Here is an 18,618-nt window from a genome sequence, read left to right on the forward strand (position 1 = left end):
TGTGTGTGTGTGTGTGTGTGTGTGTGTGTGTGTGCGCGTCTCTGTCTGTCTGTCTTACAGGTCGAGCTGGTGTGAAGCAGCCCCGTAACCAGCCAAGGTTCTTCACCATGGAGGGAGATGAAGAAGAGAGCATGAGTGAGTTGCCCCCACCCCCCCCATTTCACCACACTGGTCCCTCTACTTGCAGTCATGTTGATTTGCTTGTGAGGTGCTTACACATACTAATAGTAGAATATCCCTAGTTGTGCAAAACTATTTACTCGGTTATATGTTTTCAAGTTGGATACTGTTACCAATAACACCACATTATTGGAAGGAATCCAGGGAGGAGAATTGTAGTCCTATAGATCTATTAAATCTCCTCTTCCTGATTTTGTTTGTGTAGGATTGACCTTGAGAACGTGTCATCAGACTGGGTTTCCTGGCTCAGGAGGGTAGGATCAGAGTTTAAATCTCCCATTCAGGGGGAGATGAGGGGATATCTCCTGCGTTCTTTCAGACCATTTTAAGAGATAGATTCTAAGCTTGACCCCCTGCTCCTCTTCTCAAAGCTTCTAAAGCCCCACGGAATACCTCCTCTAAGTTCTGAGAGCAGTTATAGTTCAGCCTTAAACTGCCTGCAACAAGCCTAGGAGGGTTATTGAGGAAAGGGTGCTCTTTCTATAGTCAAAATTCAGGGTTTGGCAACAAAACATTTTTTTTTCCAAGCCCAATGAGGCTTTTTCATGTTGTAAGGTACATAGAGAGAGAGGGGCTGTATGTATCTATGCCCACAGTATGGAGCAGATGTTGAATTCAGTGCTTTGGCGGGCAGTGCTTTTTCCGCCAGGAACATCATGCAGATCCCATTACACACTTGACAGTTATGATGTTAGGACATGTTATGTGTTAGGACAACCCTAATCCTCCCGCTTCCCTATTACACCAAGCCCAACCCAGACGGGAGCTCACTTGGATTACTGTGTTGGTCAGGGACGTCCTCGCTGCAGGGAGGGTTGTTGGCAGGCCGACGGGCAGACGTTGCCAAGGTTTCTCAAGGGCTTTCTGGTGGATGTGTTTGTGTGTCTGGGTCAGAACTGAGCATGGTTGGCGACGGACAGTGTTGTCGTGGCGTGGTCAATCACAATGCTCTGTTCAAAAAAATCTCTTTCCCAACATCACTACTCCCCTCCTGTTGCGCAGGGCGTTAGCCGCATTGTGTTTTTTACACTGTTTATATTTTCTCTTGCATGCTTGTTATTTACTTTACCACAACCACCAGCCTAGTCATACAAAAAAATCTGCTATATATATACTTTGTAAACTTTGTTTTAGAAAATTATGATATACAGCTTGGTCCAGAGCTAAGTAAAATGAAAATAAAATTATTATTTGAATACATTTTTGACTGCAGTGGTGCATGAAAATCCCAGAAAACACTTTGTTTGTCTCTAGCACGTCCATTTTGGGAGGTGGCGATATCCTTATTTTGTCCCTCTTCTTTCCAAGCACCGTTTTTCGCTACCTTCTTCTCTCCTCCTGCATTTTGTACAAGGATGTATTTAATCCCTGAGCGCCGAAAGGAGTAACCTATCGAGCTTTTGCTGGAGGATGTTATAAATGAAAATTTACACCAAGTTCCATCAGCTTTATAATCAGGACGTGGCGATATGTGTTCCCTCAACCACAGCTACACCTAATTTATTGATACCATGATTAATACAAGCCTTACAGTTTCATTGGTCGTGCAGTCCTTCACAGGACATTTCTAGAAGTTTTGAGCCCGTTCTTCAATAACACAGATGAATAGATTCACACTGAGATGTTTAGACATTTTGGTGGGGTTACTTTTATATTTACACTGCCTATGTCTTTGGTAGTGCTTATTCTGAAAAATACAGATATAAACTATGACGATTTTCCTCAGAAATCTGTCCTTTCATCAAGTTTTTTTCAGGCCCCCCTTTGATTGTATTGAAGGCTAATGTTGATACTAATATTACTGTGTATTTAACATACACTGTTTTCTGTAATGACTACTTATGACTCTTTGAAAATCTAACATACAAAGGAACACACATCACTTGTCCAGTTACAAAGAGAGATAAAGGAAGCTATAAATTTTACATTTACAAGATCCTGCAACGAAGGCGTTGTAAGTTACTCATTCTGGGCACCGCAGGTTCCAGCAGCACCGACGTTAAGGAAAACCGCAACCTGGACAACGTGGTCTCCTCCTCCAAGGAGGGGTTGGGGAGTGAGGGGGCAGCTCACCTCCCTAATGGGGGCACTGCAGGTTGTGGAGGGGGCAGGAAGCGTCCCTTAGAAGAGGGTAATAACGGGCATCACAATAACAAGTACAGGCCCAAGAAGCGTAAGAAAATGCCCGGGCCCATTCTGCCCAAAAATGCCCTGATGCAGCTAAATGAGATCAAGCCTGGACTGCAGTACAAGCTGCTGTCTCAGACCGGTCCGGTCCACGCGCCCGTGTTCGTCATGACTGTCGAGGTCAATGGGCAGCTGTTCGAGGGCTCCGGCCCCACCAAGAAGAAGGCTAAGCTCAACTCGGCTGAGAAGGCTCTGCGGTCGTTCGTTCAGTTCCCCAACGCCTCCGAGGCGCACATGGCAATGGGTCGGACGCTAACGGTCAACACAGACTTTACCTCCGACCAGGCTGACTTCCCGGACATGTTGTTTAATGGGTTTGAGACCCCGGCCCCTCCGGAGGAGTCCTTCTACCTGGGCTCTAACGGTACCAATGGCTCCTTCAGCTCCCTGGGACTAGTAGAGTACCCCCTGCTAGCGAACTCAGGTACTACCGGCCTGAGTCAGTCCTCGTTAGGCCGACCACCCACCCCCTCCGTCCCAGCCTTTGTCTCCCCCGCTATTGCCAAGAACCCTGTCATGATCCTCAACGAACTACGACCCGGGCTAAAGTACGACTTTGTGTCAGAGAGTGGAGAGAGCCACGCCAAGAACTTTGCCATGTCCGTGGTGGTGGACACACAGACGTTCCAAGGCTCAGGGCGCAATAAGAAGCTGGCCAAGGCCCGGGCGGCGCAGGCTGCTCTCTCTGCCCTCTTTAACATGCAACTGGACCAGACACCGTCCAGACAGCCCATACCCAGAGAGGGCCTGCAACTGCACCTGCCACAGGTAAGAACTACTACTGCTGACACCACGTTCACTAGGAGACTGTTGGATGCCATGCTTGTTTCATATGGTTATTTGAAAAGCTTTACTTTGAATGTATGGCACAGAATAGCACATAGTAAACTCATAATGCAGGACAAACTCCCTCTCCCCATCAAAATGATCTTGTGGAGCAGTAGAACAATTGTAGTAGTAAACTCTATCTGGGTGGTTTAACCCCATAAAATAAGAGAGCAGTGGTCAGATATGTCAGTTTGGTTCATCCTGCATCGCAGGAAGTATTCAGTGTTCACTTCCTATGAACTATTCTCAGTTTAATTGACTTAATGGTTTAACCAGCTCATTATAAGCCTCTGACAGGGCTTAATTGAAAAGGAGACGAGGCCTAGAGAGACAGTGGTGCATTACATCCTTGAACGTTCCACGCTGCATTGTGTACACTCAAATCTATTTACACGTCACTTAATCCCGTACCCCTAATCCCTCCTGCCTGAGATAACGACTGACGAGGCAAGGTAAATTAAACTGTAATCTTAATTAACATCAGCTCCTGAATGCTATTCAAACATACCTATTGATTAGACAAGCTGCCTGCTCCGTTGGCCTATTTTAGAGCAGATCAGTCAATGAAGCGGATGGATGATTTGCGTTGCAGCGTTTAAGCTCCCTGGTGTCTTGTCTGTCACTCATCCCTATCTAAACCCTTTTATCTGCAGTTGGCATGTCTGATCCCTGAAGAAGTAGGCACCTCTAATCTATTATACTGCACTAGCCTGTCTTCTGTTCTGCTACCTGAGCTTCAGTTTGAGAAAGCAGTGTCTCTTAGGGGTACCCTGGATTGTCATTGCCTCTGTGATTTCTAATGTACACATTCATGTGGAGGTTTTGGTTAGATTTTCAATTGATCATAGATGTTTCATCAGAGCTATATGATAAGCCAGAAGGTGATCGTCATAACGTTTAAACTTCCCCAGGAACGTTCTATTCTGTCTGGGTTTAGTCTCTGGTTTTAAGGCCTTGGTTTTTCTTCTGATGTTATGATGCAGAACCTCGGTATCTCATGCTCTGCTCGGTGGTTGTTTCAGGTTCTAGCTGATGCTGTGTCCGGTCTGGTAGTTGACAAGTTCAGTGAGCTGACGGATAACTTCACATCCCCTCACGCACGACGGAAAGTCCTAGCAGGCATTGTCATGACAACAGGTACTGTTAGAATAACTTTCTTTTTTTACTTCAACCTGATTGTTAATCTCTGACTCTCTGTCAAATCGAGAGAGCCCTGCTGGTGCTGCATGGATCACAACGGGGGGTTTCATTAGAGACTAATCACAAAAGATGTTTGCGTAATTTACATTGTAGATTAGGTATCAATTCACATTTCCTAGTTGATTTTATCACTGCATCATGAAACAAGAGGAACAAATGGTATACTGTATTCAGTAGACTATGTCGTTTATATACCATTTTAAACCATTTTTGTCTCACAATCCACACATCCCACCCAGGCACCGATGTCAAGGAGGCACAAGTGATTTGTGTTTCCACGGGGACCAAGTGTATTAACGGCGAGTACATGAGCGACCGCGGTCTGGCTTTGAACGACTGCCATGCTGAGATCATTGCTCGTCGTTCCCTCCTTAGGTACCTGTACGCACAGCTCGAACACTTCCTCAGGTAAGTCACTGTAACCACGGAGACTGGGTTAGTAGAGACTGACTGGTCAACAAGACAAAAAAAAATATAAGACATTTTACCTGAAGAAACAAATGCCAATGTAGAGAAACGGTTACCCTTTTCTTACCACGCGTCTGTCCGTCCGTCCGTCTGCCATAGTAACAACAGAGAGGAGCAGCAGAAGTCGATATTCACGAGGTGTGAGAACAAGCAGGGCTTCCGTCTAAAGGACAACGTGCAGTTCCACCTGTACATCAGCACGTCGCCCTGCGGAGACGCACGCATTTTCTCACCCCACGAGGCTGCCTTTGAGGGTGAGACTTCTCTCTAGGTGGCTCTTCTTCTTCTTCATTTTAAAAATGCTGCTTCTTCTTTTAAGGCTTATTTCCTTTCCATTTCGTCCACAGATCAGGGAGACAGGCACCCTAACAGGAAAGCTCGTGGTCAGCTGAGGACCAAGATAGAGTCTGGGGAGGGGACCATCCCTGTGAAAGTCAGTAACACCATCCAGACCTGGGACGGTGTACTGCAGGGAGAGAGGCTGCTCACCATGTCCTGCAGTGACAAGATCGCCAGGTCTGTATCTCTCTTTGACACCACTCCTTTTTGCTATGTCTACAGTTCAACAACCAGTCAAACTCTGACCATACAGAAGTTGTCTAGTCGTTTTCATTAAATGAAAATGTACATGTGATATTCATTAAAAACACCAACAATGTAAATCTACCATTTATGCCATTATTGTGAACTTTGTCCGACTTTTCACAAGTCAGAGATGGCCGCAAAGCCTTTTGCTTGAGCAAATCACATGAACAGAAAAAGCCCAGAGAACAAGCCCCGAATGAACAATCTAACAAACTTTACTGAGATCTAAAGTGTGTAATCAACAATATTGTTCATGATTACACACCTGCAGTTTGACGAGCTGTTACAGTTGCTAGGGCACTCCCAGCAGGGATGCCATTTCCGTGGAGATTAATCAAAGGGCTAATCACGGCTCCAGCATAATCACACCTGTAGCACTGCTCTGTTGGCAGAGTGATACACAAGTGATTGGGACTTGAGAGAGGGTAGCTAGCCTGAGGAATGCACTAATCAGAATCATCTGAATAGCATCTGACTCCAGGCAATAAACACCCTTCATCACTAAAAGTGGAGCTTAATGTTCGAAAAATAGGAAATGTCCAACAGAGAGGCTATTACATATTATTTTCTTCAACCCGGGTTGCATTATCAGGTGGAGAAAAACCGGGTACAAGTAGACATTTTCAAATTCAACCTCCGCGTTCAGATTGATCAAAATGTTCAGGTTAAAATCCGAAATGTCGAGAGTTTTTGAACTTAGACTTGGGTCTTATTCGGTATCTTGCGCTCAGGAACGTCTGTGCTTTGTGGTGGTGAAACTCAAAAGGTCATGTGACTCAAAAAGCAGTGCCTCCCTATGAACACCACTTCTCACTGCCGCCCTTCTCTCAGGTGGAACGTTGTTGGGATCCAGGGCTCTCTGATGTGTTACTTCACAGAGCCCATCTACTTCTCCAGCATTATCCTGGGCAGCTTGTACCACGCAGACCACCTCTCCAGAGCCATGTACCAGAGGATCGCTGACATTGAGGACCTGCCTCAGACGTTCAACCTCAACCGGCCACTTCTGAGCGGTAAGGGGTCTGGCTGTCGTCCTACTCGTCCAACATCCTGCTCCCACTTTGTTCATGTCAGACAACAGCCCCTGGATTGTCCTGAAAAACATACAGTACCAGTCAAAGGTTTGGACACACCTACTCATTCAAGGGTTTTTCTTTATTTGTTCTATTTTCTACATTGTAGAATAATAGTGAAGACATCAAACCTATGAAAGAACACATATGGAATCATATAGCCCTTACACTGCCTGGAGGTGTGTTGGTCATTGTCCTGTTGAAAAAACAAATGATAGTCCCACTAAGTGCAAACCAGATAGGATAGTGTATCGCTGCAGAATGCTGTGATAGCCATGCTGGTTAAGTGTGCCTTGAATTCGAAATAAATCACTAACAATGTCACCAGCAAAGCACCCCCACACCATCACACCCCCTCCTCCATGGTTCACGGTGGGAACTACTGTACACATGCAGAGATCATCCGTTCACCTAGAAATGGTGGTTTGAACCAAAAATCTAAAACATTTCTATTGCTCGTGTTTCTTGGCCCAAGCAAGTCTCTTCTTATTATTGGTGTCCTTTAGTAGTGGTTTCTTTGCAGCAATTCGACTATGAAGGCCTGATTCATGCAGTCTCCTCTGAACAGTTGATGTTGAGATGTGTCTGTTACTTAAACTCTGTGAAGCATTTATTTGCGCTGCCATTTCTGAGGCTGGTAACTCTAATGAACTTATCCTCTGCAGCAGAGGTACTGTAACTCTGGGTCTTCCTTTCCTGTGGCGGTCCTCATGAGAACCAGTTTCATCATAGCGCTTGAGGGTTTTTGCGACTGCACTGAAATTTTCCACATTGACTGACTTTCATGTCTTAAAGTATTGATGGACTGTCGTTTCTCTTTGCTTATTTGAGCAGTTCTTGCCATAATATTGACTTGATCTTTTACCAAATAGGGGTATCTTCTGTATACCACCCCTACCTTGTTACAACACAACTAATTGGTTCAAACACATTAAGAAGGAAACAAATTCCACAAAATAACTTTTAACAAGGCACACCTGTTAATTGAAATGCATTCCAGGTGACTACCTCAAGAAGCTGGTTGAGAGAATGCCAAGTGTGCAAAGCTGTCATCAAGGCACAGGGTGGCTACTTTGAAGAATCTCAAATATAAAATTACTACATGATTCCATGTGTTATTTCATAGTTTTGATGTCTTCACTATTATTCTACAATGTATAAAATAGGAAAAAAATTAAGAATAACCCTTGAATGAGTAGGTGTGTCCAAACTTTTGACTGGTACTGTATATCTCACAAAGGAATCTTTTTATGTCACTTTCTCTTCTCTGCAGGAATAAGCAACGCAGAAGCACGGCAACCGGGTAAAGCTCCTAACTTCAGTGTGAACTGGGCTGTGGGAGACCAGGGGTTGGAGGTTATCAACGCCATGACAGGCAAGGACGACTTGGGACGGCCCTCGAGGCTCTGCAAGCACGCCCTCTACAGCCGCTGGGTGCGCCTGTACTGCAAGGTAGGCTACTTAACCCGCACAACACCTTATATACTCTCAGGTAGCTGTAGCTGTGCGTGGCTGGGTAGTTGAGACGTATTATGTTCCAAGAACTCCAATTAAAAGGTTTAACATTCTGTTTGTTCACTTGATTGTTGAATCATTTCTCTCTGTGTTTTTTGTTCTTGTCCAATTAAAACCTCTCCCTTCCTGCCTTTTTAGCTTTCACAGACTCTGAGAATCAAAGGTGCCAAACCCAGCTTGTACCATGACGCCAAACAGGCAGCGATGGAGTACCATGCTGCCAAGCAGACTCTGACCAAGGAGTTCCACAAGGCAGGACTGGGAGCCTGGGTCAAGAAGCCTATCGAACAGGACCAGTTCTCACTCCAGTCCTGAGTGGATTGTTTTCGTAGAAATAGAATGGCTGTGTTGTTCTAAAATGTGTACGGTTGTTGTCACGGGAGGAAGAGGAGGCTCAGATGAAGATACTACTCCTACCAGCTGTTTCGACTTTATTTGTTGTGTGTGTGGATGACGCTCACCCAACCCCTTGTTCCCTCTCCCGATCACTCCACTTTTCACCGTTGAGACATTGAATTTGGTTGAATTTTGTCTTGTTGTTTTTCCTCAATGACTCACTGTAAAGCCTTGTTTTCATTGTTGTTGGCGTCAACAGAATGATTGTTATTGATGTTTTGTTAGTTTAATGTTGTTTATTCCACTTACACTAGTAACCTAACACGTGACATATGACAGCTGTACAACTGGAAACCTGGGATTTTTTTAACGGATTTTGTTGATTACATTTTATAAATCAATACATGCAAAAATCAACTGAAATCAGTTGGCTATCTACAGACAAACCTTGTCTACACTCACTGTATGATTATGCCAAATATATAGAAAGCGTTCAAGCTTACCTCCCAGTAGTGGTCATAACAATAACTATTTTGCTGTCTTTTTCCTAAGTATTAGTGTTGTGGCCGTTCCTCTTGTCTTGAAGGCTGATGTCCTCTCTTGCACTTTTCATGTGCAGTCTCTTCTTCGTTTCTGCTGTGAGATGTAAAGCATTGCACTGTCTGATGACGATATGTTTGTTTTTGAATAGTGATAGATACGTGTGTTTTTTGATTCCAAAAATTGGATTGAGAATGCTTTCTGATAATGACATGTTTTATCTATCTGAAGTAGGCCTAATTAACTGCTGAAAAATATTTGATTCCTTTTTCCCTTTACAGTGAATGACATAAATTATACTAAAGTGCATATGGCCTTTGAAACGTACATTTTTATGGAAAGATATTCTTGCCGCGCGGTTATTTGCTATGCAATTGCAGAATGGCTCACACTCTTGTGGTTGCCAGACAGATGCAGTGGACTTTATGTACTGCTTTTTATTTGAACACACAGACAACATTTTGCTATCATCATGTAGCATTTGTTGGGAGCTTGACAAAAAAAACAACTGAAATTATTTTAGCTCATATTTAGCCATGACTGTTGAGGTAACTTGAGCTAATTTTATTTGTCTGTCATCATAAGCCTTACCTCACCAAAGATTATTTTTATTTGCTTTTTATTTCTTTAATCTGTAATGTTTGTTTGAACAAAGTTTCTGGTCACTTCATTTTGATTGCTGTGTTTTATACTGCTCAATGTCATCTCTGTGGACTATTTATTTTAAATGAATTGAAATGGATCCTTGTTTTAATGTAGCAATTTAAAAGTATGAAACTGTAGATCATTTTGACCTGTTCTGTGTCGTTTTTAACAATTAACATGTTACCAAAAAAGAAAATATACCCAAAATGTATTTTTAACAGGCTCGGAAATGTTCATGTACAGTACTTTATCTAAGTATACTCATTGGAATCAGACAACTCTCGTGAAAAAGCCCATTTTGTAATTTTCCCCCTTCTGTGTTGTCACACTTCTCATCCGCACTTGGCATGTTTTCTTATTTGTTTATTTTGAATAGAGTTGTAAGAATCCACAACAATCAAGGCAATTGCAGTTTTTGAAAGGGGACCAAGCACAACTTGAGATGTTTAAAAAAAAAAAAAAACACAAACTGCATCAGTAGTGAATGGCTGGTTAACCATTGTGAAAAACTTTTGATCACTCCCTCCCAACCTTTGGGTGTTATTAGGGGTCTGCTCTACGTATGTTTGCTTTCTCTGACCAAGTTGTGAGCGTTGACTGTGAACTTTGACCGGGTCTTTTGCTGTCCTGTAGTGGTCCATGCACCGTTTGATTGATGTGCCCAGTCCACTGTAGTCTCTAGAATAAGGACCCTAATGCATGAGCTCTCGCTATAAAGCATGAGGAAAAAATCAAATAAAACAAACCAGATAAACAAAAATCATACATGTAGAAAATGAGAAAAGACCTATAAATGAGAAATATAATAAACGGTAACATAGGTAGATGTTGTATATAGTTGTCTTTCTTTATTTCCTACACTATTTGCTGCCAAGTTCACTGCATTAAGCAATTTCTTATTTTATAAGAAAAAAAAAATATATATATATATATATTGACAATACAATACTTTTAAAACATGTGACAGAAATGAATGAAAAGTAAAAAGTGGCACTATGATGATTATATAGAAAATAGTGTAATAGCAATGGTGTTAACACAATGCTAGGCAGCTGTTCTGTTTGCATTAAAGTAACTGTCCAGTGAAAATCAAAATTTAAAAGCTTATATTCTGTTTGCTCATACCCAAATAATGATGTTGACTCGTCCTTTACTTGTAGTTGTGGACAAATAATACATTTGAGAAAACCCACTCAGTTAAACCCCATCTCAAAAAATGCTTGAAATTTGCTTGGAGAATGATATCATCCTCCTTGGCCGGGACAGGCCTGTCTGTGATTGGTCCAGCAGCTCTTTCCTTTTTACCCCCAAATTCTCTGGTGGGGAGAAGGAGTGTTAGCAAACAGGACAAAGCCTATACAACTATCTCGCCTGTCACTTCTATTTGAAATGTTGTGGTTTGTACGAGTTGGCCTGCTGGCTGTTTAGAAGCAGTAAACTAGTATGCTAACGTTATCTATCGAGACTAACTTAGCTAGCTGTCTAGCCAACAAGAAAGCTAGCCAAAGTAGATCCTCCACACAACAACCGTCTCGTCGTCCCCTTCTATTTTAAATCCTGTGGTTTGTAGTTAAAAGTTGGATGTCAATGGGGAAACATAGTTTGCTGTGATTGACTGATATATGTAGCAGCAGTTAGCTAGCTAATTTACAGTAGCGCCTAGAAACCACAAACAAAAATACAGGAATAGTGAAAGCAATGGACGGAAACGACTCACGCTTGTGAAATATTCACTCTGCATTTATTGCTGTTATAGTGAAGTGACCTAGTAGTTCCATCATATTTCCAAATCCTGAACATCCATACTAGCTATTTGGGGGGGAAGGGTTAGCCCTGCTAGGCTGTGTGCAGCCCTGCCCCATATGGATTTGGTAGCTACTTTTTATATCCAAGTGTATGCTTTTTTTGTTGTTGCCCAAACCACTCTGTTGTTTCCACTCAGGCCAAGCAGGGGCACATAGAAAATCAGCTTTTTAACATCCTTAATTATCATCTATTTCGTTCATATTTTAATTGAAGGTGGACTCGGTGATATGACATAGATGCAGAAAGTAAACTGCATAATGGGTCAATTTCTGCAACAACTAAGAGCGTTGAAGCGCGAGGCTCAATTTCTCCGCTGTTTTGGTCCTGTGGCTACCACGCTATACACAGTGTGAAGCGAACCCGTGCACAAGCGCAGATACTGTGTGAGAGCGAAGTGTTGCATCTCGCTCATCTCAATATCTCCAGTTCTGCTCGTGGCAACGTCATTTCATTGGGTCTACCTTTAATTTTAGGTAAATATTTCATGGAAATCTGGAACGCAGGACGGAGACTTTAAATGCTATCTGGACAATCCCTTACACTATCTCCACATGAGGTGGTGCAGGGATGTTACTTTGTGTCATATCAGCCTCTTGCACCTGTGCTACATGAGAGCCAGATAATCTCCGCGTGGATTACCTGTCCTCTCTGCCTCAACAGGGAGCAAAACAAACAGAAAATAGAGCGAGAGAGACCTCTAATCAGGTTCCATGCCAATTCCGATTGTTGACACCTTTCTAAAAACAATTGACCAAATACAAAACAACCAAACATATTTGTTAGATGGAAATGTGGCAAATATGTTTTTTTTTGCCCATTACAGTTGTAAGAAGTTAATGAATGAATGAAATTGACAAATGAAAGAATGATGCTGGGAAGTGGCTATGTGTCAAGGGGAAGTGGGATTAGTGGAGAGTGCTCTTCATGCTTTCCCCACTTTCATGTTTTATCTGCAAATTATGTTTCAGGAAGTTAAGTCTCTAAAAGGTGAAAAATAAAACGGTTCTCTGTCCATGACCTTGACAGATGTGACTGCTGGGAGATGTGTTGTAGCCCTCTCCTGTCTATTTCAGTTCATAGTACTGTAGAGACAATTCTCCAAAGTCCAAAACGATACATCAAGTTATATTATTGTAAAAGACAATGCTCTTCAGTTAGCAAATGTAAATATGCAGCAAATGTAAATATGCACCTCCTGACTTGGATACAGTAGTGGTCCATCCTATTGAACATCTTTTTCATTTATCACAGCTCATTTGCCCTGACGATGATGATCAACCTCCATTACCCACCTAATGGAGCGGTGGACCCAACGTACATCCAGCACTAGTCCTTAACAGATGGTAAGGAAACAGACAGAACTCTACATCAGCAGTGTTTATCCTCCCCTCCTAGTCCCAGCCCCATGCACTGCACAATAAAAACTAAACTTGAGTTCCTAACAACATTCAGTTCCTATAGCAGCATTCCTAACAGCAGAAAGACATCCTCATCAGCAGTATAACACCCGCACTATAACCATACTGCTGTGTTGGCCTAATGTTAGTTTTGGGAGCATCTCATTCTCAACTGCAAATAGTGGTGATACAATGCTGACTTATATACAGTACGTTGGTCATTGGTCAGCAAAAGAGAAACAGAATGAACCAGTGTGCCATGCAAATAGCCTTAGAATAGATATCAGATGGCACATTACACGTTGCTTAGTTGTTTATTTCGTAGAATAAGTCTCCTGAGACTTGGAAGAACCGCAGAACAGAAGCCAATGCCAGGCTTTCTGCTGAGGCTGCAGAAGGAAACACATTTCTATCATCAGGCCACATGAAACAGATGCCACCAAACTGTTTCATTTAAAACACAAGGACAGCATTAAAAGCTCTTTACATTAATTAACTGACACAAACTGAAGATAGGCGACTTGCAGTAGAAACAATAAACTACAATAAAAAACCTGCATCATTTAAAAAAGATTATACAATCCCCAAGTACGTTTTTTATTTTTTTTACAAAGAAGGATGCCTAATTCTACGTTGCAGAGCTGACCGTGGCATGAGGTGATGTGAATGTCAGCTTTTGGCATTTGAAATCAGGAGGCAATTGTTTGGCGACATTACGTGGCATTTAACTACATTTCAGATAACAACATGAGGTTAATTAACTAGTTCTTTGCAAAATATCTTACACTTTTAGAAGTGTCAAAGTAAATATTTAATGAGACAATATCGTTTTCCTCGAAATTTGAAGACATTTATTTATATGGCTGGTGGTAATGGTGGTTATCCAATATCCAGTATCCACTTTGCTCACAGGTATCATTCTATAGGGACCACCCATCTACCATGAATCATTAATCTAAGGCTGCGTTTACACAGGCAGCCCAGTTCGGATCTAATTCAGATTTGTTTTCACAAATTTGTCTTTTGATCATTCAGATCAGCTCGGTTCTATTCCAACAATATCAGAATTGGGCTGCCTGTGTAAACACAGCCTTATGTTAACAGGATTGGGCTACCTGTGTAAACACAGCCTTATGTCAACAGGATTCACACTAGTTCAAGGCTTAAACTTCCATTAAAATGTTCTGCTTGGTGGACTTGATGTACAGTATGTGGGGACAGTGAGTAGCCATGGAGGCTCTTCGGATGGTTCTATTCCAACACTATGTATTTCCATATGGTATAGGGAAGGGATGACCTTTCCTTATTGCCTGTATGAACTCCAGTCTACCTTCCACAGGGAGGCAGGTGATGCCCTAGAATGAATAAGGCCTACAGAAATTCTCTAGCTGAATTTGAAAGCCTCACAGCATTCACACATACTCTAGGGATAACATATGGTATTTCTTAGATGGTTCAGCTATATCCAATAGTCTCAAGTGGTTGATTACTGTATCTGACCACTGTTTTTTTCATCACCACATTGGCCAATAAGGGAGACATCAGGTAATGTACAATATTCATATTTTTTTGCCTGGCCAAAAGTCTGAAAAGAAGCAGACAGAATAATTAAAAAACAGACCGTCTATTTATTCACGAGTATACTGTATGGGTGATAGTGTGGCGGCTAAGATTTGCATTTTGACCTTCTTGAGACAATTACAGGTTTGCCCTTTCTCCAGTGTGGCTGTCCAGTGACGGGAGAAAGACATCAAATGCCACCAGCTTGCACCAGCTCGTGTGTAAGAGGTTGACAGATATCCTTTTAGTCTCTTTCTTACTAACATTATTATCTTAGGGCAGAGTGATTTTCAAATGTCCATACTGTGTTTTATGGATAAAATTCATACCTAGTAGTCAGTGGAGGCTGCTGAGGGGAGGACGGCTCAAAATAATGGCTGGAAAGGAGCGAATGGAATGGAATCAAACAATTTGTTTGAACAAAAATATAAATGCAACATGTAAGGTGTTGGTCCCATGTTTCATGAGCTGAAATAAAAGATCCCAGAAATGTTCCATGTGCACAAAAAGATTATTTCTCTCAAATTGTGTGCACAAATTTTGTTTGCATCCCTGTAAGTGAGCACTTCTCCTTTGCCAAGATAATCCGTTCAACTGACAGGTGTGGCATATCAAGAAGCTGATTAAACAGCACTACCATTACACAGGTGCACCTTGTGCTGGGGACAATAAAATGCCACTTCAAAATGTGCAGTTTTGTCACACAACACCATGCCACAAATGTCTCAAGTTTTGAGGAAGTGTGCAATTGGCATGCTGAATGCAGGAATGTCCACCAGAGCTGTTGCCAGACATAGTACATTTGCAAAGTATTTTACTTTTCCCACATTTTGTTAGGTTACAGCCTTATTCTAAAATTGATTAAATAGTTTTTTCCCCCCTCATCAATCTACACACAGTAACCCATAATGACGAAATCTAAATCAGGTTTTTAGAAATTTTAGCAAATTTCAGCAAAGTATTCAGACCCTTTACTCAGTACTTTGTTGGAGCACCTTTTGCAGCGATTACAGCCTCAAATCTTCTTGGGTATGACGCTACAAGCTTGGCACACCTGTATTTGGGGAGTTTCTCCAATTCTTCTCTGAAGATCCTCTCAAACACTGTCAGGTTGGATGGGAGCGTCAGTGCACAGCTATTTTCAGGTCTCTCCAAAGATGTTTGATTGGGTTCAAGTCCAGGCTCTGGCTGGGCCACTCAAGGACATTCAGAGACTTGTCCCGAAGCCACTCCTGCATTGTCTTGGCTGTGTGCTAAGGGTCGTTGTCCTGTTGGAAGGTGAACCTTTGCCACAGTCTGAGGTCCTGAGCACTTGGGAGCAGGTTTTCATCAAGGATCTCTCTGTACTTTGTTCCGTTTCATCAGACCAGAGAATCTTCTTTCTCATAGTCTGAGAGTCCTTTAGGTGCCTTTTGGCAAACTCCAAGTGGGCTGTTATGTGCCTTTTACTGAGGATTGGCTTCCGTCTGGCCACGCTACCATAAAGGCTTGATTGGTGGAGTGCTGCAGAGATGGTTGTCCTTCTGGAAGGCTCCCCCATCTCCACAGAGGAACTCTGGAGCTCTGTCAGAGGGACCATCGGGTTTTGGTCACTTCCCTGACCAAGGCCCTTCTCCCCTGATTGCTCAGTTTGGCCGGGCGGCCAGCTCTAGGAAGAGTCTTGGTGGTTCCAAACTTCTTCCATTTAAGAATGATTTAGGTCACTGTGTTCTTGGGGACCTTCAATGCTGCAGACATTTTTTGGTACCCTTCCCCAGATCTGTGCCTTGACACAATCCTATTTCAGAGCTCTACGGACAATTCTTTTGACCTCATTGCTTGGTTTTTACTCTGACATGCACTGTCAACTGTGGGACTACAGTGAGAGAAAAAAGTATTTGATCCCCTGCTGATTTTGTACGTTTGCCCACTGACAAAGAAATTATCAGTCTATAATTTTAATGGTATGTTTATTTGAACAGTGAGAGACAGAATAACAACAAAAAAATCCAGAAAAACGCATGTCAAAAATGTTATAAAATGATTTGCATTTTAATGAGGGAAATAAGTATTTGACCCCTCTGCAAAACATGACTTAGTACTTGGTGGCAAAACCCTTGTTGGCAATCACAGAGGTCAGACGTTTCTTGTAGTTGGCCACCAGGTTTGCAAACATCTCAGGAGGGATTTTGTCCCACTCCTCTTTGCAGATCTTCTCCAAGTCATTAAGGTTTCGAGGCTGACGTTTGGCATATTTTCTATGGGATTAAGGTCGGGAGACTGGCTAGGCCACTCCAGGACCTTAATGTGCTTCTTCTTGAGCCACTCCTTTGTTGCCTTGGCTGTGTGTTTTGGGTCATTGTCATGCTGGAATACCCATCCACGACCCATTTTCAATGCCCTGGCTGAGGGAAGGAGGTTCTCACCCAAGATTTGACGGTACATGGCCCCGTCCATCGTCCCTTTGATGCGGTGAAGTTGTCCTGTCCCCTTAGCAGAAAAACACCCCCAAAGCATAATGTTTCCACCTCCATCTTTGACGGTGGGGATGGTGTTCTTGGGGTCATAGGCAGCATTCCTCCTCCTCCAAACACGGCGAGTTGAGTTGATGCCAAAGAGCTCCATTTTGGTCTCATCTGACCACAACACTTTCACCCAGATGTCCTCTGAATCATTCAGATGTTCATTGGCAAACTTCAGACGGGCATGTATATGTGCTTTCTTGAGCAGGGGGACCTTGCGGGCGCTGCAGGATTTCAGTCCTACACGGCATAGTGTGTTACCAATTGTTTTCTTGGTGACTATGGTCCCAGCTACCTTGAGATCATTGACAAGATCCTCCTGTGTAGTTCTGGGCTGATTCCTTACCTTTCTCATGATCATTGCAACTCCACGAGGTGAGATCTTGCATGGAGCCCCAGGCCGAGGGAGATTGACAGTTCTTTTGTGTTTCTTCCATTTGCGAATAATCGCACCAACTGTTGTCACCTTCTCACCAAGCTGCTTGGTGATGGTCTTGTAGCACATTCCAGCCTTGTGTAGGTCTACAATCTTGTCCCTGACATCCTTGGAGAGCTCGTTGGTCTTGGCCATGGTGGAGAGTTTGGAATCTGATTGATTGATTGCTTCTGTGGACAGGTGTCTTTTAGACAGGTAACAAATTGAGATTAGGAGCACTCCCTTTAAGAGTGTGCTCCTAATCTCAGCTCATTACCTGTATAAAAGACACCTGGGAGCCAGAAATCTTTCTGATTGAGAGGGGGTCAAATACTTATTTCCCTCATTAAAATGCAAATCAATTCATAACATTTTTGAGATGCGTTTTTATGGATTTTTTGTTGTTGTTATTCTGTCTCACTGCTCAAATAAACCTACCATTAAAATTATAGACTGATAATTTCTTTGTCAGTGGGCAAACGTACAAAATCAGCAGGGGATCAAATACTTTTTTCCCTCACTGTACATATAGGCAGTTGTGTGCCTTTCCAAATCATGTCCAATGAATTGAATTTACCACAGGTGGACTCCAAACAAGTTGTAGAAACATCTCAAGGATAATCAATGGAAACAGGATGCATCTGAGCTCAATTTCGAGTCTCATAGCAAAGGGTCTGAATACTTATGTAAATAAGGTATTTCAGTTTTACATTTTTTATAAATGTGCTAACATTTCTAAAAACCTGTTTTAGCTTTGTCCTTATGGGGTATTGTGTGTAGATTGATGAGGGAAGAAATGTATTTAATCTATTTTAGAATAAGGCTGTAACGTAACAAAATGTGGAAAAGGGAAGGGGTCTGAATACTTTTCTAATGCACTGTAATTGAATGTTAATTTCTCTACCATAAGCCTCCTCCAATGTAATTTTTGAGAATTTGACAGTACGTCCAACCTACCTCACAACCACAGACCATGTGCACGGCATTGTGTGAGTGAGTGGTTTGCTGATGTCAACATTGTGAACAGAGTGCCCCATGGTGTTGGTGGGGTTATGGTATGGGCAGGCATAAACTATGGACAACAAACATAATTGCATTTTATCGATGGCAATTTGAAGGCAGAGATAAGGTGACAACATTCTGTGCACAATTCCTGAAAGCTGAAAATGTCCCAGTTCTGCCTGCATACTCACCAGACATGTCATCGATTTAGCATGTTTGGGATGCTCTGGATATACGTGTATGTCAGCGTTGTCCAGTTGCCGCCAATATCCACCAATTCGCACAGCCATTGAAGAGGAGTGGGACAACATTCCCATAGGCCACAATCAACAGCCTGATCAACTCTATGCGAAGGAGATGTCATACTGCATGAGAAAAAC

At 42.6% G+C, this 18,618-nt stretch overlaps 1 protein-coding gene across 1 annotated transcript in view; it reads left to right on the top strand.

The window, feature by feature from the left end:
• Positions 1 to 10,381, top strand: part of LOC115195990 (double-stranded RNA-specific editase 1-like) — a 63,017-nt gene extending 52,636 nt beyond the window's left edge. The window contains exons 5-13 of the mRNA XM_029756410.1: positions 61 to 135; positions 2,162 to 3,135; positions 4,218 to 4,332; positions 4,635 to 4,803; positions 4,963 to 5,117; positions 5,211 to 5,379; positions 6,280 to 6,461; positions 7,795 to 7,973; positions 8,175 to 10,381. Coding sequence (XP_029612270.1) covers positions 61 to 135; positions 2,162 to 3,135; positions 4,218 to 4,332; positions 4,635 to 4,803; positions 4,963 to 5,117; positions 5,211 to 5,379; positions 6,280 to 6,461; positions 7,795 to 7,973; positions 8,175 to 8,351 — 2,195 coding nt within the window. The 3' untranslated portion in view covers positions 8,352 to 10,381. The remainder of the gene's footprint in view (positions 1 to 60; positions 136 to 2,161; positions 3,136 to 4,217; positions 4,333 to 4,634; positions 4,804 to 4,962; positions 5,118 to 5,210; positions 5,380 to 6,279; positions 6,462 to 7,794; positions 7,974 to 8,174) is intronic.
• Positions 10,382 to 18,618: the final 8,237 nt, after the last annotated feature.

This window comes from Salmo trutta, chromosome 6 (assembly GCF_901001165.1).
Source record: "Salmo trutta chromosome 6, fSalTru1.1, whole genome shotgun sequence".
In the NCBI taxonomy this organism is placed as follows: domain Eukaryota; kingdom Metazoa; phylum Chordata; class Actinopteri; order Salmoniformes; family Salmonidae; genus Salmo; species Salmo trutta.